Consider the following 27,687-nt stretch of genomic DNA (forward strand, 5'->3'; position numbering starts at 1 on the left):
CCCAAGAGTCCTAGAAATCCTTTTATTTCCTTTGTTGATTTCGGTAATGGATACTTCCTTATTGCCAAAATTTTGTCGGGATTGGGTTTTACTCCGTCAGGTGTCACGATGTGGCCTAGATATGCCACTTCTTTTTTCAGGAATTCCGATTTGTCAAGCTGTATTTTGAAGTTGGTGTCTCTTAGACGCTGAAATACTTTTTTTAAGTTGACAAGGTGCTCCTGGAGTGAAGTTGAAAATATAATGATGTCATCTAGGTACACCAAACATATCTCATTTTGTAGCCCTCTGAGTATGTTGTCCATAACTCGCTGGAATGTCGCAGGGGCGTTTCGGAGTCCGAACGGCATCCGTAGATACTCGTAGTGGCCATTCTCCACGTTGAAAGCTGTTTTGGCGACGTCTTCCGGGTTCATCTCTATTTGATGGAAACCACTGGCCAAATCGAGGGTTGTAAAATAGGTGCACCTTCCTAATTTGTCTAGGACATCAGACATATTAGGTAACGGGTACCTATCTTCTATCGTCTTTTCGTTAAGTTTCCGGTAGTCCACGACGATTCGCCATTTCTTTTTACCGGAGGCGTCCGGTTTTGGTACAATCCATATCGGTGATGACCAGGGTGAATTGCTGGGTCTTATGATTCCTTGGTTTAACATTGAACCAATTTGACGTTGAACTTCGTCCTTGTGGACGAACGGGTACCTATATGATTTACTATAAACCGGGATTTCATCTTTTATCCGAATGGAATGTTTTATTTGATTCGTAAAGGTCAACGACTGATTTTTAGTGTGAAAAATATCCGAAAATATTTTACATAATTTAATAACATGATCTTTTTCTTCCGCGTTCATGTGGTCAGTCCGTATAATTTTTTCAATATCTAATCTCTGTTTTTCATTAAAAGATGTGACATCAACGTGGTAAAGTTCGTAGTTATTTTCGTCAAAAGGAATCACTTTTAAGGGGCTTGTCAATATAATTGTCACTTCCTTGTCCGTTTTATTTAATATTTCGACTAAAGCTAATCTATTCTTTACAACAGATAATGTTTCAGGTATTTCGCAGTTTTGAATATTTTGATTTGGGATGATGACATCACCACCTGTTTTATTTACTGGTACTTTCGTAACGACTCGTGTATGGGGTTTTATTATTAGTTTAAATGAAATATTTTGATTTGAGTTTTGATACTTTATTGGTATCTTTGAACAACGTGTAGTTAGGATTGAGTTAACGAAATCGAGTTGCGCATTTAACAGTTTTAGGTTATCTAATCCAATTAATCCGTCATACACATTGTGGAAGTTAAAAAGATAAAATTTCAATGTTTCTTTTTGGTTGAACTCAGGAAATATTGGAATTTCGCAACAATAATCGTGTGATGAGGTTTGAAAGATGGTCGAAACTGTAAAAGGTTCATGGAAAATGCGATTATAATAATATTTAGAGGCGATTTCCGGGTTAATGAAAGATTTTGTCGAACCTGTGTCAATTAAAAGTTTTAAGGGTGGTTTTGTGATTTGCATATACGGTAATTCATTTTTATCCGAGGACATGTGATATTCTATCACGTTTCCTGTTCGAGGTTCGGGCTTTCGCGAAAATTTTCGCCTTGTTCTTCATTTTGGTTGTCAAAGTCGGGTTCGTAGTTTTGTTGATCATCTGGTGGGTATTCGTCATAGTCAGTTTGTTCGTCGAAGTGTTCCGTGTTGAATAATTCTTCAGAAATAAAATTGGGTTTTTGTCCGAAATTTTGGAAATGATTATTGCTTTGGAAAGGTTTCCTTAAATGAGTCGAAGTATTCCTGGTGGATACACTCATAGGGGTAGGTTTATCCCGTGAGGTACTCGGTCCTGCAGAAATTTTTCCAAAAACTTGTGAGTTAGTGGGGAATCTCTGCATTGGTGGATTGGGGTGTCTTTGAACATTAATTGGGCCACGAGGGAATTGTGGCTGATGAAATTGGGGTGGATTTTGTGGCCATGTTATTGGTCTAAAATGAGGTTGCTGGAAGTTTTGATATCTGTTACGGGTTGGTTGTTGTAGCCTTGGGGTTGGTGGTTTATGTTGTCGGAATTGATATAAAATGTTGGTGTGGTTAGATCTCTGATAATACTTAATGTTGTCTTCCTCAGTTATGTATTGCAAGGCCTGACTTAAAGAAGTTGGTCTCATTGCCCGAATAGTTGGACCTAGAGGATCCTTAAGTCCTGCTTAGAATGTTTTTAAGGCTTGTTTAACAAAGAAATCTCTCTTACTTTCTTTTAGTTCATCTGGACAATTTATATCAATATGGTTGCAAATAGTATTTAATAAGTGAATAACTTTTTCGTGAAATTGATAGGGAGTTTCATTTTGTTTTTGTCTTAAGTTAACAAGGGAGCAATCGGATGTTTTCGGAGATATTTCCCACGCTTTGAATTTCGACGTTTGTCAATTTTGACGGTCATGGCAGTGAATGTATTCGCGTTGTTTTGCGAAAATGTACCCAAAAACTAACGGTCGTAGAAAAAGTATAGCATGCAACACGTTCGGTAAACTTTTTAAGTCACTCGTTTATTAAACACTCGCCCCGCTGCGCTCCAGTACGCTCCGCTAGTGTCAAATAAACTCGTAAGTCAAATGCCGTTTACCGCACTTCTTGCTAATGGAAAATTTGCAAGACCCGTTTGCTGCATGATTCCAAGAAAACCAAGCACGGGCAGTCTCCTGGACACAACCCTTCGTCCCTGTTGTTTTCCACTACGGAGGGAGGAATTATGTGACAGAATATCCTGATGACTACAACAAATGCTAGCTGCAGTATTTCCAGTATCTGCGACGCGACGTTCGCATAAGAACGTTATAAATATGTGTACAATGTACTGTGAATTCAATTTTCCTTGTAGCACCTTAATGTAAAGCTCGTAGCTCTGCTTGTAAAACAAGTGTTTTTAAAAACGGGACCCGTTGTTCGAAATCCTTAACTAACACGTTCGGTAAACTATTTAAGTCACTCGTTTATTAATCACTCGCTCCGCTCGTGTCAAATAAACCCGTGATTAAAATTTCGTTTACCGCACTTGTTCCATAATATACTATTGACATAGTTTCTGTGAAACGTTCTTCTTTGTTTTCTTTCAATAAGTAATATTGTAGACAAAATTGTAAGATGAAAAAGTTGAAAATAGATGTTATTATTATTATTATTATTTTTATTATTATTATTATATTAGAATCATTGTCCGTATAATTATGTGATCCAACGTGCTTAAAAACTGCGGTGTACCAAATAAAAAAAAGTAATTTTTGAATTTGAAAATTGAAATTGGCCAACCTTGTGTTAATGTAGATGGATATCTGTTCATCAGTCAAATTATTAAATTGTTACTGAATGTGTGTGTTGAAGGCAATAGTGTCCGTTTTCCTCTTTTTCTTTAATAATATTTTTTTTTTAGTTAAATTTGATCAAAATTGACAAAAAAAAATGTTTACAAAAATATGGCAAATTTTTACCATTTCAAGGCAAAAGTAAATAACAGCAAATGCAAAATAGTTAGTCTCGAACTGCTTTTTTTTTCAATACTATCCTTTAGCATAGAATAGCACTGGATTTTACAATTTTAATCTACTTAACGCAAAATCCGCCCTTTATCGTGCCAAATTTCAACAAAATTGTTCAAAAAATATTTTTTCTATTCGCTTCTGTAAAATTCCCAATTATACACCGACCTAGCGTGCAGGAAGTGTCACTTTACCATTTGAGTTTCTTTTCCCACGGATCCAAGCCACTTCGGACAATTCCGGGATATTACCGCAAGCGTTTGCGAGCAATCGGATGTTTTCGGATATTTCACTAAACAGCTTGAATTTTGACGATTGTCAATTCTGACGGTCATTTCAGTGAATGTACTAGCGTTGTTTTACAAGAATGTACTCAAAAGCTAACGGTCGTAGAAAAAGTATAGTATGCAACACGTTTGGCAAATTTTTTAAGTCGCTCGTATATTAACCACTCGCTCCGCTCGTACCAAATAAACTCGTGACTCAAATGACTTGTTGCATAATATACTATAATGTATGGCAAAAAAGTTTTCCTAAAATATTTAACTTTTTTTTTACGAACCCTCAGGCCCTCAGTCTAGCGTTGGAGCATGGTTATTGAAATACTTTTTAATTCTTTAAATGATGATCACTCTGATTAAATTAAATGCATTAAAACTGCGCGATTTCGAATACATCCCGATTATTTTAAAAAAGAATAAAATTCTTTACCATTGTTTCTTGCAACATTCTTACTCCTCTGACACTGCTGCTTTCCATTAAGTAGATCATTTTTCTTTTGTAAATATTTAAAAGATTCAGATTTGATGTCGTAATTTGCCACATCCCGAGATCCAGGTGAAATAAGCGCTTTGGAGTGTAATGTAGTTTTGTGCCAAATTTCTACGTCGGTATTCTTGTGGTCCAAGATTGTTCTGAGATCTTGAGTGTTCAATACCTCACAACGCATTATATCACAGTAATCTGCTAGACATACTGCATCCTCTGCCTGAAATTACATACAGAATAATCAATCGAAAATTTTTGTTAGTGAAGTCTACCATATTTATGTGGGTTTTGTGTCGAATGTCAAAATGCATGTCCAAATATCTTTCCTCGAAAAATGATTTCCCACAGAATCCGCAAGTCCATTGTGAAGGCCTGTGTTGTTTTTTAGCGAGCTGTTGCGGTCCAAAAATATCCCTTTGATGGTGAAAAGGACATTCTAACGGTAAATGCAACTTATATTTGGCGAGAATGGGAATCCACTTAGCCTGGACAACTTTTCTTACTATTCTAGCCCTATCTCTCGGGCAAGATATTTTGAATATTGTTGGCCCAGGCCATGGTATTAAGGACAACATCAACAGAGTGATTATCTAAAAGAGATTTCCATATATTTATATTTACAGTTACAAATTGGTAGTTATATTCTAAAATGAATAAACATAATTATAACAAAGGTTAAGCTTAATATCAAATGAAAACATATTCCTTAAAAATCGATGTCATGTTAAAATAAGGTTAACCTTAAATTGATTTTACAAATTTGCGCAACGGATTTTTGATACTCACCGAGAGTTTTATTGAATTACCCTTCATTCATAATTTTTGGATTTAACAATCATCTAAAATGTTATTTTTCAGATCAGGCAACAATTTCGAGTTTAATTGGAATGAAAAACAATCTCTGTATAACGCAGTCGCCGACTCGGCTCTTGGAAATACGATTTTCCTCGTTGCCATAGCGATCGAACGCCGACACAACACCCCCGTTTCATGCTCTACATTCGTAAACCTATTTTTCCGGTTGAAAGTGGTTATGTATCCGCTGCGTTTACTTTGTCATTCGTGATGTTATCGTTACACTATACGCATTTACCGTTTGTAATAATAATAATAATAATAGATAGATAGATAGATATCGTTTATTGACCACCTATAAATACATGTATTTGTGAAGTCGAAACTCAGTAATATAACAAAATAGAAATAACAGCAACAATAACAAAAAGAAGAAAATATAAATACAACAACAATTTGATAAATTTAACAAGAAATAGAAAAAATAATATGTATAAACATATGTTTATAGAAAAAAAAATTATAAATAAAAATATTTGCTTGAGTTAACAGTATACACTATATTCTTGGGATATGTGATAGAAATTCCTCAACTGAGTAAAAACTATAACTGGAAAGATAGCTTCTAACCGATAACTTAAATTTTCTTATCGTAAATTGCTAAGCGTTAGCTTTATACAAGCGGTTATAATTGTTATAATATAATAATAATAATAATAATAATAATAACAACAATAATACCAACAACAACAACAATAATAATAATAATAATAATAATAATAATAATAATAACAACAACAATAATAACAACAACAAAAATAATAATAATAATAATAATAATAACCCGTGGCTGAAGCTGAACTGCTATCGGGGGCCGCCCCTGGCGATGGGGTACGCTCGTCAGTTTTTTTTGGACTGAAGAGTATCGGGGAAATAAAATACCCGAGGTGGACAAAAATCAGCACACCGCGAGTTGTGGTAGCAGCTCAACTCGCGTGAACCGCGATCGCTGTCAGAACAAGGCGTAACAGGTACTCGGGCGTGGCAGAGGACCAGACTACCTCTGTTCGGAAGCGTCCTGAAGACCCCCAGTCTGGCGCAGGCCCCAGTGGAACGAGTGGCACTGACCTGCGAACGGAATCCACCAACACAAGCAACAGGAACGACCGAAACAACTCCCTTGAAGAACAAGTTGCGACCCCGCTAAATGTTGAAGACACTCAGCGTCTTCCCATGATCGGGGACAATATTAGGACGGTACGATTTAAATGGTCAGAGGACATGAACACTTACCTTTATCGTACCTACCTACGCATAACCGAAATGGAGACCAATAAGAACCCATACGGCCACAGACTACATGAAGCAATGATTCAAAGATTTCCCGCTCTACAGGGAAAAACCATCCAGAACATTCTAGACCAAAGAAGGCAACTATTTGTAAAACACCGGCTTAAACCTGAAGTGATTCAGACTATGAGAAAAGAGGTGGCTCTAGAGCTGAGGTGGACAGTCGATGACGCAGTGGATGCTACAACCGAACAACGGGTTGATATCCCAGTCTGCACATGAGACAATTCAGGAATGTCTTGAAAGGTACGCGGGCCTGGACCCGCTTAGTAGACCTAGGATACCCAGACTAAGAACAAATCGGGACACCAAGAACATACTTAAATCAATTAACAACATACTGTCTTTAAAAAATAATAACTGTCATGACCTCACTGTTGTTCATGATCTGGTGTACTCCGCCCCTGTGGCAACCATCCTGCTCCATAGACAGAAATTCTCTCCCTCTAGCACTAACTCACCAAAGAAAACGCTTAAATTCCCCCCCATGAGGAGAGAGATCGGTATACTCACTGAAACCCTTGAACCCAGAAAACCAAGCAAACGGGTCAAAAAGCATGCCGATAACGTGCAAAAAAATACGGAGACTCTGGAAACCATACTGTGGTCGACATGTTGGATCTGCTAAAGCAGAAACTGCGGGTATACGCAAATAGACTGCGCAGATACCAGCAATCATGGCGATAATAACCTCTTTAACCGGAGCCCTGGTGCTTCTCAATCACAAAATTTCGGCTGAGTGGATAAAGTGCTAACAAAAGAAGACCGAAAGAATAAAACTCATGCTGCCTCAAGTGATCGTCGTAGAGGACCTAAATGAAGCCCTGGCGAAAGCTAAAAACTGGAAAGCCCCCGGACCGGATAGGATACAGAACTTCTGGTACAAGAAATTCACCGCTGTAAAGTCCAGACTTGCTGACACCTTGAGCCTGATACTGAACAACCCTCAGTCTGCGCCACCCTTTCTGACGAAAGGGATGACCTACCTTCTCCCAAAGACAGATTACCCAATTAAAAATCCCTCAAAATACAGACCCATAACGTGCCTGCCTACGATATACAAAATTCTCAATGGAATAATAGCTAACAAACTCTACCAACACATGGATGATAACAATCTTTTGGCTGAAGAGCAGAAGGGGTGCAGGCGGCATGCACAGGGGTGTAAGGAACAACTTGCAATTGACCCCAAAATCATCAACCAGTGGGAGACGCAAATAATTCCGAGAGACCAGGGGACGCAAGAAAAGCCGATCAGCATAAAAATCCAACGAGGTATTTTCCAGGGCGATGCTCTGAGTGCGCTCTGGTTCTGCATAGCGTTAAACCCACTCTCCTCCGCTCTCAATAATCTCAAACAAGGATATCCACTTAATAAATAAAGAACTTAAGCTCTCCCACTTAATGTACATGGACGACCTCAAGATATTTTCGGACACCGAGAAGGGACTAAAACGGCAGCTCAGATGCATCGAGAACTTTTCAAATGATATTCGAATGAGTTTCGGTCTGGAGAAGTGTAAAGTAGGCAGACTTCATAGAGGAGAGTGGCGTCAGATGGACGGCCATCAGCTTACACAACATAGTGGTGGTGGAAAAATAACGACGCTGGATAAATTTGAAACCTATAAATACCTAGGTCTTGCCCAGTCGCGAGGAATAGACTCTAAAAGTGTCAAGACGCTGCTCACCGAGAGATTTAAAGAGAGAGTCAAGCACATCTTAAAAACAAGATTGGCAGGCCGTAACATGGCAACTGCAATCAATTCCTACGCCGTCCCTGCAGTGGTGTACAGCTTCGGCATCGTCGATTGGACGCCGACAGAGCTTGATGATCTGAATAGAACCTTAAGGACAAGTCTAACTAAATTCCGCGCTCACCACCCACGAGCTGGCAGAGAGAGGGTACATCTACCTCGAAACATCGGAGGCAGGGGTTTCTCGGATTTGCGAATATGCCACAAGACCCAGGTGGAGCGGCTGCAGAAATACTTCCATCAAAAAAGCGAAAGCTCAGCGCTCCACCGAGGAGTGACAGGTCTAGATAGATCACTTACACCCCTCATGTTGCAGGTCACACACTATCAGTGCGACCCTAAGTATTCAATTTTCGAGCTCGAGACCCAGTAGCGGGGAAAGGAACTACAAGGCAGATACCCAAACTTGCTTGACAGTGCTGACCTTGACAAGCCCGCATCGGTTGGCTGGCTAACGAACGGAAACCTTTTTCCCGAGACTGAGGGTTTCATGTGTGCAATTCAGGATCAGGTCTTACCCACTCGGTCTTATCTTAAACACATAATCAAGGACCCGACAGTAACAACAACGAATTATCGCATATGTGGAGAGGACCATGAGAATGTTGAGCACCTCATCAGTGGTTGCCGGATACTGGCCCCGAAGGAGTACACCACAAGACACGACAACGTAGCCAAGATAGTCCATCAGAAAATAGCGTTCAACCTTAAACTTCTAAGAGAGAAGTGTCCGTACTACTGATACCAGAATCCGTGCTTGAAAATGAGGGATTTCGGATATATTGGGACAGAACTGTTCAGACCGATCGCACTGTCCATCACAACAGGCCAGATATTCTTATTTATGACAAGGCAAATAAGGTGGTGACCCTCGTCGACGTTGCAATTCCCGCACCTAACAACTTGCAGAAGAAAGAACGTGAAAAGAGAGAAAAATACATACCGTTAGCGGATGACATAAAACAGACATGGCGTGTCGATAGGGTTAACATTGTTCCTATAGTGATCGGTGCAATGGGAGAAATACCAAAGTCCCTCAGAACCAACCTGACAACACTCACCGTAAAACCAGGCGCCTACTTTGAAATGCAGAAGTCTGTGGTACTAGCTACCTGCAACATAATTAGAAAAGTTCTTAATCAACCTCAACTTCAATAGCGCACATTTCATGTTTTGCTACTCACCTAGCCGACATGAGAGGACTCCATCTTCCGATGAGAAAAAAAAATAGTAATAATAATTGACTTTATTGACAAATGATCAAAATATAAATGTACAAATATCTATGCAGGGTGCTCCAAGTTCAATGAAATATGATATTAGAGAAAAGGAACTTCTTCTTTTGTTGCATATCCAGTTCTCGATCACATTTGTCCGCTCTTCTTTATTCCGTTTAGCATATATGTATGTTCTTTCATTGTCCTTAGTCCCGCCCACTGTTTGACATTGGGCCTCGTCTCTTTTCATCAATCTTCCCTTCAATTACAAAAGTCAACAAAAATTTTGTGATTTGGTATTGTTCATATTTCTGGAGTTAAAGGGACTAAACTAATAGAAAAACAATTTTTTTTGTTTTTATTACGGAACATTCTTGAATTAATTTTTCAAATGTCACATTAATTGTTTTAAAAATTGATACTTTACATAACTGGCATACAATTTTCATAAATTAACAGAATATTAGCGAGGAATCCCCCGAAAGTAAAATATAGTTTCTGGGATTCCCAAAAAATGTAGCCAAAACATTGGTCGAGTGTAATTGTGTTTGTTGTAAGCAGTCGTTTCGTGAGGTTACTGAATATTCCAGATACGACTTGTGTTCTTTTGTGGTCAAAAGAAATTACACCCTTGTTTAAAAAACAATACAACCCCCATTTTAAAGTAAAAATTGGGGTGCCACATATTGTTTCTATGGTATGTGAAGGTTTAAGATATCGGAATAAGTAAACCAGGGGATCCCTACCTTTTGGAAATTACCACGATGACTGTTATTTTTGCATATTTATATTGGATATAATACTAAAAAATTGAAAAACAGTGTTAATCAGAATATCAAGTCTACAATTAGTGCAGTACCACATGGTCTAGATGTCCCAGTTCCTGGAAATCCAACCAATTTAGCAGACGATACCACCAGTTTTGCCGAACCAAAAATAGATGAAGATATTCTTAGTGATGTTGGTGATATATGGAGTGTTTTTCAGCAACCACATTTATTTTCACAAGAACTTAATCTTTCCGAAATTTTAGCATCTTGACATAGAAATCAAAATTTACTCTCACAAGACTTTAAAATATCATATTTAAGGAAGCGCAAGACATAATTTTTGAACAAAGTGGTTCACTTGCACCGATATTCCTAATATAATTAAGAAATTTGACACAGACTACGATTCTGAGAACTGGATTCTTTTTATCGACTCATCCAAGAGAAACTTTAAAACCTTTTGTTCTTCCTTCTGTATCTGTTGCTCATTCTGTGCAAATCAAAGAATGCGACTAAAATTTGGAACTATTACTTGAGAAAATCAAGTAAGTAATTAAGTTGGGCGATTTGTGGTGATCTAAAAATTATAGAACTTCTACTAAGTTAGCTGTCAGGATATACGAGGTACCCCAGTTTTTTGTGTCAGTTAGTAGCAACAGACCGCAACATTGGGTCAAAAAGAAATGGCCAAAAAATGTTAATTTGACTCCCAGATCAAAAAATATTCTTTATGATGGTCTACGAATCTACGAAAAGTTCTCCTCTCACCGTTGCATATTAAATTATGAAGCAGTACGTTAAAGCTTTAAATAAAGATGGACGATGTTTTAAATACCCATGTGGAATATTTCCCGCTCCTTCAGATGCAAAATTAAAGGAAAAATTTTTGTAGGTCCTCAAATAAAGCTAATAAGGCTAATAATAGAAACTCAAGACTTTATGAATACCATGATCTGAAAAGGTTGCGTGGGTTTCATTTACTGATGTTATAAAAGGTTTTCTAGGAAATAACAAATATCCAAATTATAAAGACATTGTAGAAAACATATTAGAGAAACTTTGGGAAATAGAATGGAAAATAATAAAGAATAAAATACTTTTTACACTCACATCTGCATTTCTTTCCCTAAAATATTGGTACCGTAAGATTAAGGTCCGAGTCGTTTTTGACCGGAACGCCCATGTTATTTTGGATAATCTCAAGGAATATTTTGACTTATGAGCGGATGAAATCTGATTTTGCTCATTTAGCAGAGAACTTGCCTGAGTTATAGATTTGATTAAATATCTTCTGAAGAACCGTGATACTTTTGTCGTCCAATAGCTTAAGCAACTCAGGTCTGGTCACATCGTCTTCTCATCTTTGGATGTGCAGATCTCTCTTATAATTTCTTCTTTTGTGACGGGAGGTCGAGACAGATTTTTGACGTCGACATTTTCATCGACAAAAGGTTGCTAATATAGTTTTCTCATATGAATTTAAGCTTTTGGTCATTCTGCGCTAATGCTCCCTGATTATTTTCTACATTGGAGAATTGTCGCTTTCAATGTGCTTTAGTCGTCTCTTGCTATGTATAAAAATCTATCGTGTATTTCCTGTAAGTATTCTAATTCTTCAGCCACTCATTCTTAGCTATCCCTCTCTTCGCTCTAATAACTTTCTGCATTTTTTTATATTTAAGTCCATCCCCTTGGTTTTTATACTTTCTTCGTTCTTCAAACTAGTATCTCAGCTCCTTTCTTCCTCCTCATACGTCCGCCATCCAAATTGGCTGTCTTTGTGTTTCTTTATCTTTAAGTTTTTCGTAATTTATTTTTCGCTGTGATATATAGTGATAGTCATGATTTTAATCTCCATTACCGCCATCAAGAGAACATGAGCCCAGGGATCATGGACACCCATATTTTCTCTTTACCGATGTCCCGATGTTTGTTGATTAGTATGTAATCGATCTTATTGCGAATTAAGTTGTCTGGGCAATCCCCGCGAGCTCACCGTCTAGGTGGCAGCTTGAACCATGTGTCGGTTATTTCATGTTTTCTTCTTTCATTAAGTATCACCATCGGTAGAAGTGGATTCATTGGAAGGCCCCCTCCATCATGTGTCTTAACAACATTGGATTTCTTTTTGAAGGAATATGTTAAAGATCCTGTTTATGTAAGTCCCCCTATAACAGCAGAAGATATGGAAAATAGGATTCCCTGTAGGAGAATAACACAGTTTTTGCTAAGGAACATCCAAGAAAATATACGAAAAAGACTGAATATGTTTATCCAAATGAAAGGGCATATTTTTGAACATTTATTGCGCCATAATAATAATTAAGAATAAGATGACTTCATTTGTAGTAATAGGCATTTATTTACTTCTTCCATGAATTTAAAATTTCGTCGTTATATCCACCAACATTGCTAATAACTGTCTGTTGCTTTATCAACTTCTAATAATTTTGTTATGCCAACTAATATTATAGCAATAGTCGTAGAATCAAAAAAGGGTAAATATTGAAAAAGTAAAAATAAAAGTATTAAAAAATTAATAATAATATAATAATATAATTTGTTTTGTTTGTTTACTGCACCATGTAATTCAAATTAAGTTGCATATGTTGTAAGGTACCTTCAAAAATAATGGCGTTATCGTAATTTTTATTCAAGTGTGAAAACTAGATTTTTATTAGAAAAATAAAAATATTGGAAAAATTATTAGGTTTAAAAGGAATTCAAAACATAATTTAGAAATAGGCCGTATGTTTTATTCATTACGTTTTTTTGATATATTATTTTAAATTGTGCGTCCTAACAACTTAACACCTTTTGTATTGAACATTTTTTCATAAATTTTGAAACTAATGACATAATGAACATTACTCTACAGCCTGTACAGAACAGCCCAAAAGGTAAGTCCTTCAATAAAACATGTTTTTCTTACATTAAATATCAAGTGACAACAACTGCACCTTCTATACCGAAGACAGGCACCATACGTATAGTTAGCATAATTAAAGTGAGAGACATGTAATTTGATTTTGATACTTAGAAAATGTCGAGTAGAGTAAAGTTGTTTGCTCTTTGAATAAGAAGTTTTATATGTTCACTAAAGAGTATATTGGAATCCATTACGTTGCGAATCACTAAATGTTAAATTGTTTCCTTCAATACTGATTCTCAAATATGACATTAAGAAATCTCTATTTATTTTCTTCCTAAATAGTAGCAGTTTGGATTTGGAGGCATTAAGTTTTAGCGAGTATTGTTTAAGACGATCCTTTAGGAGATTTAAATAAGAACTAATGGCCTCTGTGTTAGTATTAAAATTAGTGCAATGAAAATGACAATAAAGTACTTGCACAATGCCTGAGGTTGTACATTTAAGAAGCTCTGCAATGTGAAAATCACAGTAGCTGTAATCTAGGCAAAGCATTGTAAAACTGAAAGAAAAAAAAAAGAAGTTAGTTCTGGAGATGTGTATAATTGAAAGCCCTTAATTTTCATTGCGCAGATCGATTACAGTTATTGATGTTTGCGATGCCGGTCTTCCAGCTTTGGTTAAAGTAGTTTTGTTTAATATAGCTGTTTATGATGTTAGTGATGTAGGGGTCAACAAATAGGCTACAATATTTTAGCATTGATGTCGTTAGTCTATTTGTACCAATACTGTGTAAAGCCAATTTTTCAAAGAAACTTTCACAGGCTACTAATACTAATACTTTTTACAAAGCTTCAGAGCTTGACTGAAACTGCGTGTAGAGAAGGGATAAGGATGTCGTAGGTACGTAAAATTTATTTCTTATAATCAAACAAAAAAGAAGCAGTTACTACATTTGTCTACGTGGACGACCGTATCTTCGCCAGTACAAGAAGACTTCGAGACCTTGCCCTGTATATGGACAAAATTAAAATTTATTCTTGAATAAGAATTTGTGCGACATCTATCCTTAAGCGGACGAACAATCGCGGACTGACGGGGCTGTGTGACGACCACGAGATGGCGGCAAATCATGTTATAGCTCAAATGTTGCACCTATTTTGTTCAAAAATAAATATTAAAAGTACGCGAAAGTCTCAAAATCTAAGTGTGTTGGTTAAAGTCCAGCACAACAACATCAAATAAAACCGCAGACGAGCGACGCAAAGTCTTTTCCTTTTTATTTCCGTTAATTTGAAATTTGGCAATTTTAGGTAACTACCATGTGTTAAGCGGCCTCAATGTGAAATCAAAGTTTGAAATCTCCGGTTGCAGATATATACGTTGAAACTCTAAATTAGGTTATATTAAGTCCTTTGATGGATCATAAGATCAGTGGCCGTTTTTCAGTCAATTAATCTTTTTTTTTTTTGTCAATCATGCACACAGGTGCAAAAGTTTCATTACTTGCACTTATCATTGAGGAGTGACATAGCCGAAGCAGTAAAGTCGTTACAACTTTCAGATGCGAATTATGCTCACTTGGTCGCGGAATACTTTGAAAATAAACAATTATTGATAAATATTCCCATAAAATCACTACAAAAGGAATCTTCTGACGGACTAAGACTGCTTCTAGATATCTTGCAAAAATATTTACGATCTCTAAAAGTCCTTAGACGGCCTAAAATTCATTATTTATTATTTATTTATTTACTTTTTAACTAAAAACAAATAACTGCTACTCCTATTTAAAATTAAAAAGTTTAGAGCGTTTAAATGTTATTTTGTTAAGCAGCACAATTGTGGCAGTCAATGAAATTTGTCAATTCATTCAAAATTTTTCCCGACTTTGATTTTATTTCAAACATTTAAATAGAATTGTACAATGTAAATATTTTTCTGAAGAGTACCATAAATCTATCGTAAGTCGTAACCTGTTAAAAAAATGAGCAAACTTTTAGGCCTAAATCCTGGAATATTAACAGCCATTTTGCATCTATGCAGTAGATTACTGAGGACCAATTTGAATAAACGATCGAAAGGGTAAAAATTTAAAAGTATTAAAGGGATATTTAACTTCTTTTCTAAAAACTGGTGCAAAATTGCCCAAGTACTACTTGAAACGTGTGATTGGTAACGAGTCTATATTCTACGGAGATGTATGAACAGTTTTGTGTCAAATTAAAGCTTGAACTCACGCCCACTCTATTCCCATTCATCATTGGAGAAGTACCTACATCAATACTCGATGTGGACTATTCTACGTTAACGGAAAACATTTTGTCTCGCTTTCCAAAATTACAAAGGCCCACCATTTACTTCTGGGCACGCTGGTCCAGTGAATATGCGTCAGGCCTACAGCAACGTAATACTATTTATAAATCTTCTGGTTCCTCCTGCGCTGATTCTGGCTGGCATTGTGCTGTGCACTTGCTTATACAGTGTGTCCCACTTAAGAACTGCACACCCTTTTTTTATGGTTCGATTTTGATTTTTTTTGTTGGATAGGTCTCTAAAAATTGCTCTAAAACGTTGTTTGCCTATTGCTTCAACTTGAAGTCATGGCCATCTGAGACTATTTAACAAATGTGAGAGAAGGGAGAAATACTATTAGCGATTTAAAGAAAAATAAATTTACAACGAATTCTTATTCAGAAGTACTTAGATGACAGCCATATCAATTTTTATAATGTTTTAATGCAGGATGTTTGAAATATCGTTTACGCCCCGCTTAAGGCTGTACTTCGTTGTAAAATCTTGGATTACGGTTAGATTTTGATAATTTTTTTTGTTGGGCAGATCTCTGCTGAGAGATATCATGAGCTTTCTAAATAGCGTATTTTTAAATTAATTTTTCTCTAAAATGGTCTATCCTATAACAGAACACAACTTTTCTGATTTTATAGGAAAACAATCTAAAATTCAAACTACAAAAAAGAAATATTACAGTTTTGCTACCTGTTGCTCTCAAAAGTTACACCCCTGACCAAAATTTGAAATTTATAATTTTATAATGAAATTCAACTTGCCAAAAATATTTTAGTTAGAATTTCAAAACTGTTTCTCAAGCTATTTCTGAAATATTTATGGCATATGAGGGGACGTTTCTGAGTATATATTTATATAGAAAACTAATCTTATTTTGGACGTACAATATGTATATTTGAAATGAAAAGTTCAGGAAATTTTTTCATTACGATTATACGATATATTTATATATTATTTAATTTACTTCAATTTAAATAGTTCCTAAGAATCTATTAAAACCTGACCAGTTTGGGGTAGTCTAAGCAACACCCCGTTTTAGTCATTAGGAATATCGATTCGCCCTGGGCCCTTCCGAAATTTTTCGCCTATTCAAGGCACATGGCAATGCAGGACAAGAGATTGTTTTTTACACGGATGCCTTTGTGTACTTTTTTTTAACTACCAGAGATGTGCCTATGCTGATAATCAAGAGAATATATATTTACAAAGATTCTTTTTTTACACTTTCCAGTGATTATAAAAATTAATCTTTATACCTAAAAGCAGTATATCTACAATTTTATTGCGAAATTACTCACTATATACAGATTTTGCTCCTTAATTTTTTTAATCACCTTATATGACTATTATTATGCATCGTCGTATGTCTTAAAATATTGTATACATCATTTGCCAGCAGTATACTTGAATATTATTATATTGAAAAATTGAACTGAGGTGGCTTTTACTTGATGAAAATCCATTTATCAAAAAAAATCTGAACTTTTAGTTCTTATTTATTTTGATTATTATATTGTTTTATATGGTATACTGGTTATAAAACTCACAACTATAACATTAAATTGTTAAATAATATGATTAATGCTCCCGAATTGTTAAATCAAAAAAATATTCATGCTCTAGCGAATATAACATAAAATTGCATAAGTTTTACCATGATACTATTGTAGCAATTCACCAATTATTGTTATGTGTAAATTGTGTAATCAAATCCCATCAAAGTGTGATTTGTGTCATTTACTAAGTTTAAATCTAAACTCTTTGAAATATGGAATTAATTATTAAATTTTATTCTTGTATTTCTTAGGTTGTTTCAGTAGTAGTCAGTGGTTAGTAGCTTCCACTAAATGGATTTAAGTCTGTTACGTTTATAAGTAAATAACGAAGGCCTTCAAAAGGTACTTTAAAAAATGCATTCTCTACTTTACATATGGCAACGTTGCGCACATCGACGACAAGCTATACGTGTGCGGTGTTTAAATAACCTACTTTATGAAGGTCAAGAAACTCTTTTTTTGTAGAAATATGAGAACATCATGTGGAAACAAGTCTCTTGCTACCCTTTTTGTAAGAGCAGGTTAACGTCGTATTGCCCATGACATTACATTACTTCAGAAAAATTATAAAATCAGAGGAACGCCGTATTTGTCGCACTTATCGGACATGTCAAAACATGTTTCTCAATTATCGGATTTATCTGCACGCTATACATAAAGATAAAATGTTTTGTCTTGTTTGGTTCATAAAAAGTGTTTTTAAAATAGGCATGAATTAACAACACATGAATATACAAAAAAATAGAGAATCAAAATTAAAACTACTTTAACAAAGATTATAAAACACATACGTAGGTATAAACTGTTTCAGAAAAGTGAGGAGTAATAAAATGGGGAATAGGAGTATCAAAAATATGGCCCTACAAAAACACTCCAAGCTATAATAGCATATTCCACATCTAAGGTAAGCCTCACCTTTCTGTACGTCGTGAATGGATCTGAAAATGTTTTTTTAGTAAGATTTCCGAAACAGGTTGACAATGAGTTTTGGAATTTTAGCATCTTAGTAAACAATGATAGACCTGCAAGGATTACGATTGTAATGCCTGAAGACCGTGCGGCCCATGAGGCACTATATGAGAACCTTGAACTCTACTCTGATATGTATCCCGTTACAAGACCTAGCCTACCAAAACTTGGGGGTAATAAAAATACAAAACAGCTTCTGACTTGTATGAACAAAGCGATAGTGACGCGTATGAATGAGTATGGAAAAATCAGTGAACTTCACGATTTCGTGTATGCTGCAGCAATGGCGGTTCTACATCTACATCAGCACAGATCAGAAAAACTGGCAGAAGTAATGAGTTGACTGCGGAAGTATAAAGAGCCACATCAAAGGTGGAAAGATATGCTCTTTTCAATAGAAATCAGAGGGCATTTTACTGGCAGCTCAATAATGGTACACCAAATGCGAATGGTTATGAATTTCCAAAGAGACTTTTGATCGAAGATATGGGGAGTAGCGGCAGAACACAGAAACAGAACAGCATGGATTAAACATGAGACCAGAATCAGGGATAGTCACTGTAATGCTTCCACAAACGATATGTCCTGACAACATCCAGGAAAGCTTCTAACTGGAAAACGCCAGAACCTGACAAGATCCAGACATTCTGGCATAAGAAACTCAATATAATTTGGCCACGACTCAGCTATCTCCTCAACGAGATAGATTTATCTACTTCCCAATACACAAAAACCATCCAAGTAGAGATCTATTACATGCCTACCTACACTATATTAGATCTTAAGTGGTATTATATGTAACAAGATCTAGGATCATATATCTAAACATAACATTTTGGCAGAAGAGCAGAAAGGTAGCAGGAAGAACTCGCAGGGCTGTAGAGAGCAGCTGATTATCGACTCTATCGTCAATGTGCATGCAGTGAAGAACAGAAAAGATCTATATAGTGCATATATCGACAATCCAAAAACTTTTGATAGCGTCCCTTACTCGTGGTTGATACACAGTCTAACACTCTACAAAATAGACCCCGCTGTAGTAGTAATCCTATTGAGAACCTTGATGAACAAATGGGCGTCAGCATAAACATCGTGGCAAAAATAGAACCCATATACATAAAAATTCGGGGAGGGATTTTCCAGAGTGATGCTCTAAGCGCGTTGTGGTTCCGCATTGAATTAAATCAACTGTCCACTACTCTCAACGAACACAATAATGGCTATCAAATTAATAACGATATGCAATTCACACACCTGATGTACATGGATAATATTAAGCTGTTCTCGGTAACTGAGAAAGGTATAAAACAAAAACTACGATGTGTCGTACAATTTTCCAATGACATCAGGATGAAATTGGCCTCGACAAATGTAAGGTGAACGGAATGTGGGTGTGTGGCAAGAATCTGGGATACTTTCCTCTGACTAAAGCATCGGGATCTGGAACTGTTAGTAGTATAGAGAGAGGAGAAACGTATAAATATCTGGGCTTTATTCACACCAGAGGTATACAGTAGCCGCAGGTAAAATGTCAACTGGAAATCACGCTACAGGACAGAGTTCGAACCATTCTGAGAATAAAACTTTCAGGACACAATATCGTGGCTGGTACTAACGTGTACCAACCATCACCTCTAGTTTTCGTGTGGTCTCTGACATACTTGGAAGAGTTGAACCGTATGGTTCGGGTTTGCTCAACTAAACACCACCGTAAAGCCTGTATAGAGAGATTCCAGCATTCCAAGGTGGAAGAGGAGTGGCAGATATGCGACTTCAGCATAAGGCGCAAATTGAATTTCTACGAGAATACTTTTTCCCTAAGGCAGCGGCGTCACCAATACACAGCGCAATGTGTCCGTCAGGACACCAATTTTTCGCCATTAAAGCTAAACAATCCAGAATATAAATGTGATACAGATTATAATATCCCTGCTCTTATATACATCAACCTGTTGAATGACGACCAGGTAGACAATACGGCATCTCTGACTTGGCTCACGCGGATAGCAACATCTTCTTGAGACCGAGGGTTTTGTCTGCCCCATTTAAGACTAAGTTATGGCAACCAAACCCTATTTGAAATATATTGTCAACGATGACAGAGTAATAAATACACAGTGCCGCGTGTGTGGCGGAGCATATGAGAATATCGAGTACATCCTTAGTGGATGCAAGACTCTGGCGTCCCGAGAATACACAACCAGACATAACAACGTGGCGAAGATAATCCATTCTAAAATCTGCCATCGAATTGGATAGATGGAAAAAACGGTACCATATTACTTATATGCTCCTGACTCGGTTCTGGAGAATGTTCGCTTTAGGGTTTACTGGGATAGAGAAGTCCTGACGGATGAACCAATACACCATACACCATAACAGACCCGACATCGTAATCGACACGTATTGACGTGGCCGTCCCATCACCTGCAAACCTGCAAAAAAACAGAAAGAAACTTGAAAAATACTTACCTCTGGCAGAGGACGCCAAAATCACCTGGAGCGTGCGTGCTATCAGAACTATCCCAATTATAATAGGAGCCACTGGAGAGGATTCTCCGAAATCTGACACCGCAGCTGGAAAAATTGAATTTACCGGCTTGCTGGTTCCGGCAGCTCCAAAAGGCTGTGATTCTGTCTTCATGCAACATCATGAGAAATGTTTCAATCATTAACTTGATCGACCAATACATATTAAGCGCTTTGCAGGCGACCGCCTGGCGGCTCTTAAGTGACAACCCGCAACAGGCTTGATTAAATAATAATAATAATATTAATAACAAAATAATAATAATAATAATGATAATGCCTTTTTTGTTACAACCATCAATATTACATATTATCAAATAACCAAATAAAAATTAGTTAGTCTTCTAAGGATATAAAAAAGAAGAAGGCGAGGGAATTGAAACGGGCACATAAATTGTAAGAGTTTAATATTAATGGGATCGCAACAACTGCTTTTTGAGATTATTTCTAAACGTTGAGTTAGACTGATTATTATTAAAATTTGCTATAGAGTTCATGCAAACGGCTATATTATCGGAATATTCTTTACGACGACGGAGTACTTCAAGTCACTGTTTTCCAAGCAGATTCAAATTGAGTATTGTTATATGAAAAGTATTTTTTCTATAAAGATAAACTGGCTTTTTTGTTTTACTTATCTTAAAATAGGAGAAATTACAGTACAGATACATATAAAGTACATATTGAGTCAACTTGATGCTGCAAGGTACGAGGAGATATGATATTCCATAAATTAGCCTTAAGCACGAGAACTTTCTGGTAACGATTGGCAGCATACAAACATGGTCCATACAAACTACTTCATTGATTAAACTGTGACAGAACAACTAATTTACACAATAGCTTGCGAGTTTGCTGACAAAGACCATGTCAATCATCATAAATTAATTTTAAGTTAGCATAGCCAACCTCAGTAAATTGGTAAAGTGTTCTCTGAACTCTAAATTAAGAGTGAGTCTCAATCTTTTATATGAATCAGAAAATGGCAAATTCATGTTATTGTTTAATTGTTATGCTTTTCGTTGCATGGGTTAGCTGTTTCGATTCGATTCGATTTATTAGATGGTCGTGGCCAAAGAGAATTACTGATTAGAGTTTAGCTTTAGGAGATGTTTCGTTGTAAAAATTGATAAATGAATATTAACGATGTCTTCAGCGACAGCTTTTTCTTGCGGAAAAAATGGATAATGAGGTCCAAAAATATTACCTTCTCACATTGATCAGGCCTAAAACCTGATTGTTTTTCAGGTAGAAGCTTACCATTTGTTTGTGCACAATCCTTTCAAGATAAATCAGATAATATGATCATTAACTACATGCGCTTGGATTATTTATTTTAGGGAGGGGGATAACTTGTGCTCACTTGCAGTTCGACTAAAAGGACGAATTTCAGATCCACTCATATATTATATATGGTAATATATGGTACAAATTGCTCAGCAACTTTGGATTTTAGATTTTTTTAAATGTTGATAATTTCATCTTCCGTAGACAGGACAAAGTTAAAGTAGTCCCGTTGTGTAGTTCCAAATTATTATCAGTATAAGAATTTAACAGCTTCTGATTCGTGGCTATCTTTATTTTCGACACTATTTATGAAGAAATCATTAACCCTTGTTACGTTTTATAACATTAAGTTTCCTTAATTCGGTCCAATAACTTTGGCATTAAAGTTACGAAATTTTGTTCTTAAGCCAGCTTTTTTTTCTGATCTTATGACTGAGTGGCAATTATTTATAATAATCGTAATGTGCAGGAACCTTAGGTTGTTTAAATTTTTTAGGGCTTTATCTCTCAATTTTTGTAACAGTTTTATATTGTCTATAATCCGAGACGGATAGTTATAGTTTCTATTTTCTCTAAATCGTTTTGAGGCAGCGTGCTTATTGAACAATTCCAAAATGTAGTTGTGTATGATGTTTAACTTTTTCTTAATATCATATTAATAAGGTATGTGTCTCTAACTTCTGAAGATTAATATTTTTTAATGATCTATAATAGAAACTTACAGGTTTATCATTTGGCAAGTCCAAACTAAATTTGATGTATGTTACAAAGTGATCAACAAGGTTATTATCAACCCTTCATCAGACACCTCCTTTAAGTTGGCAAATATTAAATCTAAGAGCGACATAGGATGTAATGCAAAGCGAGTATTCTCTTGTGCTGGTAGGACCGTAGTTTTCGAGTACATTTTTGCAAAACAACATGAACACATTGACTGACATGAGCTCCAGAACTGACAAACGTCAAAATTTAAGTAATAACTCCGAAAAAATTCGTGTTCGGGATTCTCCCTCATAGTTCATAGGGTATATATGGCGTTATTTAAAATTGGATTATTTAAATCAAAGTAAGAATATTATGTTGGAAATTGTAGGTAGATAATTCCATAATATGTATTTATTTTCTTTCTGGGTATTTTATGCAAGGAAATTTATTTTCGCGATGATTCTCGATGATATTCTCGCGTGCTATTTTTTTTTGTTTCTGAGCCAGCACCGAAGCACGTTTTTGTGGAGAAAAAGTTTCGGCAGTACGACCGATACTTCACGAATTCTTCTTCTTGATGAGCTCGCGTCTGGTTAGGCGGCCGCCTACCTCACGACTTGTGGCAACAAAGTGAACGCGCGCGTGCTAAAGAAAACCTGCCTCATTTGACGCTCTTCAAAATTTTAGATTACCGCTCCACCACCATCGGTAAGTGTTGTGTTCAAAACTCACCCTTCGCATACCGAACAACCAAAAACAGAGGTAAAGCCTCCAACACCTGGTCGAATCGAGCCGAGGATACTTAAATATTACTCAATTAATTAAAACTTCACTTTCAAACTTCACTTTTTCCATGTCTATTGTCGATTCTTGTTCAAACGCGATTTAAGTCGCAGCAAAAATTCAAGGTCGCTTTGCAAAGTTTAAATGTTTTTTCTGTTTAACGTTTTTCTGTTTCTCTACATTTGTGTCGCCATCGCTTTCGAAATTAAACAATTCTATTTATTCTTCGAAATAGCTGTAAACTAACTGTCTTTTAAATCTGAGCCTTATATACTATTTGTCAACATGAGTTTCAACGCTAGTAAAATTAAACAATATAAAGCCTTACGTCAAATTCTATTAAATCAAATGACAGAACTTAAAGCATTTGCCGATTGTTCTTTAAAAGGAGAACGAGAAAAGGTGTAGTTTCAAGTAATGTATAAACACTTCGATGTCATCGAATCGGATTTCCGCAAAAATCATCAATCTATTGACATCATTGGCACTCGCGGCTGACGCTGATCTTGGCGCTTGTCTGAAAATCTAGCTTTTCCTGTGAAAGTATTTGATTTTTTAACAGTGTATATGTTATCCAAACTCTAAGCAGGTTTGAAATGGAAAATCAAAATTGCCGTAATATTGTTCCAAAATTTAACGATTAAAAACCTTTATCCTTGAATAATGTGACGCTTTCGATGCTATCGAATTTTGGAAAAAACAAAGTAAAATCCTATTCAGACTTATAAAAAATCAAATCAAATCAAATTGGGTTCGAAACGTGAAAATCCTTCTATAAGTACGGTTGTCTGTTTATACTGCAACGAGAATCATGTGATTTACAAATAACCAAAGTTTTTTATATAACTCCCTCAGATATGTTTAATCACGTAAAACAAAATGGTTTATGCTTTAAATGTTTAAGTTCGCAACATCGTTTTAAAAATTGCAATTCTACTCATACTTGCCGTTATTGTTGCCAAAAGCTTCATAGTTTAATCCATATCATTCGAAATCCGACAAATATTTCGTCTAGGCCAGTCAGCTCTAATGTCCAAACTCAGAATCAATCACAAAACCAAAATTCCGTCCTACGTATTGCGGTACTAGTGCTAGCATTGCTAATATCTATTGTCAACTGCTATTGCTGAGGTCTCTGATACCAACGGGTTTTTTCATAAAGTCCGAATACTACTAGATTGCGAAAGCCAATTGACATATTTCGGAAAAATACATTAAAAAACTTAATTTAAAAAGATTTGACTGCTTCTCTCTCAATCTACGGTTTAGGCGGTATGATGGAAGCCACTTCTAAAGGTGGTGTGACATGCACCCTTAAACCGGTTTAACTACTTTTACGGTGGATGCAATTGTTCTCAAAACACTGTGCCCTGATTTCCTTCACATAAGTACTAAAAAAGTCTCTTGGTCGCATATTGCCCATATCTCGTTGTCATACAATAACTGGCATAAGTCTGCAAGGATCGACATTATTGTTGGTGCAGATTTATTCCCCTACATATAAAAGACGGTCGTGTAATTGGTAAACCAAACAAGCCAGTCGCCATTCTGACCGCCTTTGGTTGCATTCTTTCTGGAAAAATTGCATCACCTCCGAATTACAAAACACATGAATTTTTCTCATCGATTGGAAAGGCGATACAATTTTACTGTAAAATCTATTTAAAAAAATGTGGGAATTAGAAGAAATACCCAAACTCTTATTTGATTCGGATTGACTCGGATCCGTGGGAAATGAAACTGACTTGGTAAAATGACTCTTTCCGAACACGAGATCGGTGCACTACGGAAGGGAGTAGAAAAAAAGAATTTCTGCAATTTGGGTAGGTACTTATTCATTTTTCCGGAAATGGGTTCGATGGTTACTTGTGCATGATTACGGATTTGTGCGCAGGTGCGTCGTCTTGTTTAAACGAACAATTTCTAACTTTCTCAAACGGTAAGTTGTCCAAATCTTTTTTAATGTCATGCTCCAGGAAGTCGTGGTAAAGCCGAGAGTTAAGAGAACCATTCTAAAAAAGGGCCTATTAAATGTTTTCCAAAAATTGCAACCCACATATTAAAACCAAAACGATATTGGGTGTACTCGAGGATGCCCAGCAATGATAACTTCGCCGGTTTTATTCCATTATTTGTTATTATACTTTCGCCTGACCAAATAATATTATGGGAAAAGTTTTCATCTTCCCAGGATACCATTCACTAAATGTCCTTCGCATTTCTTCGTCACCAGGTCTGAGCGCTTGACAAATTCTAAATTTGAACGGGTGAAATTTTTGTTTTTTCAAAATATAATGAGCAGTAGATTTCGCGCTCCCACATTCTATTGTTTTTAACAGATGTTTCCAGATTTCCGTTTACAATATATACAATATATTGTTTACCTTTTTTTTCATTGCAGGGTTTGTATATATATATATATATATATATATATATATATATATATATATATATATATATATATATATACAAACCCTGCAATGAAAAAAAAGGTAAACAATATATTGTACTGTGTATGACCCAGTTTCAGTCAAGGTCTGAAGAAGCCAACAGGATGATTGGCAAAACGTCAGCAATTTCGACACCGACGCAGGAGGAATCCAGAAGTTTTGTAAAAAGTATTACAGTAGCCTGTGGAAGTTTCTTAGAAAAATTAACAATAAACTCTTTTGCAAACTATTTTTTTAATGGCTTTTATTTATAAAATGTACCTACTACCCTAAACATTATTAAACATAAATGGATATTAAAATTTTATTGCTCTTATACTAATCGAACAATATTTTGAAGAGAGAGATATTTACCAACCCTATCCTGAAGTATGAGACAAACCGCACCACAACCGTTTTAAAGCTTCATTCTATTTCGTACAGTCAATGGTGATAATAGGCGCAACAGTTTCGTATTCGTCAGGAGTAAAAATCGGTTCACTCTCTTTGTCCAAAAATGAGCACGGAAAGTCTGTAAGCTGTAACAAATTGATTCTTTTCTTAATTTAAATTCATATTTTCGTAAGGATAGCACTCATCTTTTAAGTATACTTTAAAATTACTCAAATTGCAGTGATCGAAACGACTATAATCTTTATATAATAATTTTCTTCGATAAATGTATACCAAAGAATATATAATGGGGTTTTTCTACCGAAGTTTTAATTGACTACGTATGACGTTGAGTTTGTAGAAGAAAAGGATTCTCATGAAATTCGCGACTTCTGAATGGTATATCCAATTCTCGACCGCTAGCAACGGAGTCAAGCAACTTTAATCTGACCACATCAGATTAAAGATACAGAGGTATTTTCTAATTAATGTTATATATTTCGGCCTTAACGGTTACCGTAGGATCAGATAATATGACTGCATTTGAGTCCGTGTTACTTCTAATTAAAACCAATTCTTACCTAATATTTAATATAATTTTCCTAAAATCTTCAAAAAGTCCTAGACTCATTTTTAAAGGTACTTACATTAAATGAACTTGAAATTTTATATATAATTAGAATTTTCTTTGGGAAAATAACCAGAATTTTGAAGCGCTTTACTTTGGTTGGGACACTCGGAAAACCAGGATTTCTTAAACCATCAATTCCGTTATTTGCAAATCTAACATCTGGAGATTGTACTGGTTCTTTTCCATCGTACACATTAACTTTGCCTTCTATGTACAAAGAAGCGTGTTGCTGTTGAATAGGTATTCTAGTTTTATTGTTATTGTTAAACGAAGTTTAAGCATACGGTTAATAAGTACGTTTTTCGACATAGATAATGGAAATTGTCAAATACGGGTTTTTCATTAACATTCAAAATCTCAAAATTCATTATTTATTTTATACTAAAATTGTAAAACCAAGGAAGAAACTTTTTTTTATTAGTTTGTTTCACTCTAGTTATATACGGATCATTAAATACTTTCTTTTTAAATATTATTCCCATTAGACAATTTTTTTCAAATGTAGTCTTGCCGGTACCACTTCCAAAATTATCCAGATTTCCTTCTTGATCCGTTATTTTAAGTACTATTTCATCAATTTGCTGGGTGTTAATTGGTAAATATATAACGTTGCAAGGTGTTTCAACTATTCGAAAAGCAGGTGGTACAGTATATGAGTCTGCTACAATATTACATTCAAGGAACAACGAATTTACTTTCAAAAATTTTGTTGTTGTCAGAAATGTCACATTGCTGTTAGTATTCTTGGTTTGAAGCCGAATATGCTACCAAATGAATTTGGTTTGGAAGAATCAATATTTAATGGAAGTTTTGAAAGTGTTATTATTTCCAGACATTTTTAGAACCGTTGGTACATTGACCAGCTTACCCTTTTTAGCAAAATTTTCAGTTTTCGTAAAGATCTCAATTTCGTTAATCGCGTGTTGTTTCAGTCTTCTCTTTAAAATATCGCTAATGTCATTCATTTCGTAAGATTCATCCGGAATTTTAATAACTCCTTTATTTCCAAACTGAGATAT

General features: G+C 35.8%; 1 protein-coding gene across 2 annotated transcripts in view; it reads right to left on the bottom strand.

Annotated features, from left to right (window-relative positions):
• Positions 1 to 5,254, bottom strand: part of LOC132696763 (uncharacterized) — a 34,156-nt gene extending 28,902 nt beyond the window's left edge. For both annotated transcript variants that reach the window (XM_060661774.1, XM_060661773.1), the window contains exons 1-3: positions 5,105 to 5,254; positions 4,591 to 4,908; positions 4,262 to 4,538 (exon numbers count right to left, since the gene is read on the bottom strand). In XM_060661774.1, the coding sequence (XP_060517757.1) occupies positions 4,262 to 4,538; positions 4,591 to 4,908; positions 5,105 to 5,131 (622 nt within the window). In that variant the 5' untranslated portion in view covers positions 5,132 to 5,254. The remainder of the gene's footprint in view (positions 1 to 4,261; positions 4,539 to 4,590; positions 4,909 to 5,104) is intronic.
• Between the last annotated feature and the right edge of the window lie 22,433 nt (positions 5,255 to 27,687).

This window comes from Cylas formicarius, unplaced genomic scaffold, assembly GCF_029955315.1.
Source record: "Cylas formicarius isolate icCylForm1 unplaced genomic scaffold, icCylForm1.1 PGA_scaffold_1__22_contigs__length_36826433, whole genome shotgun sequence".
Lineage (NCBI taxonomy): Eukaryota > Metazoa > Arthropoda > Insecta > Coleoptera > Brentidae > Cylas > Cylas formicarius.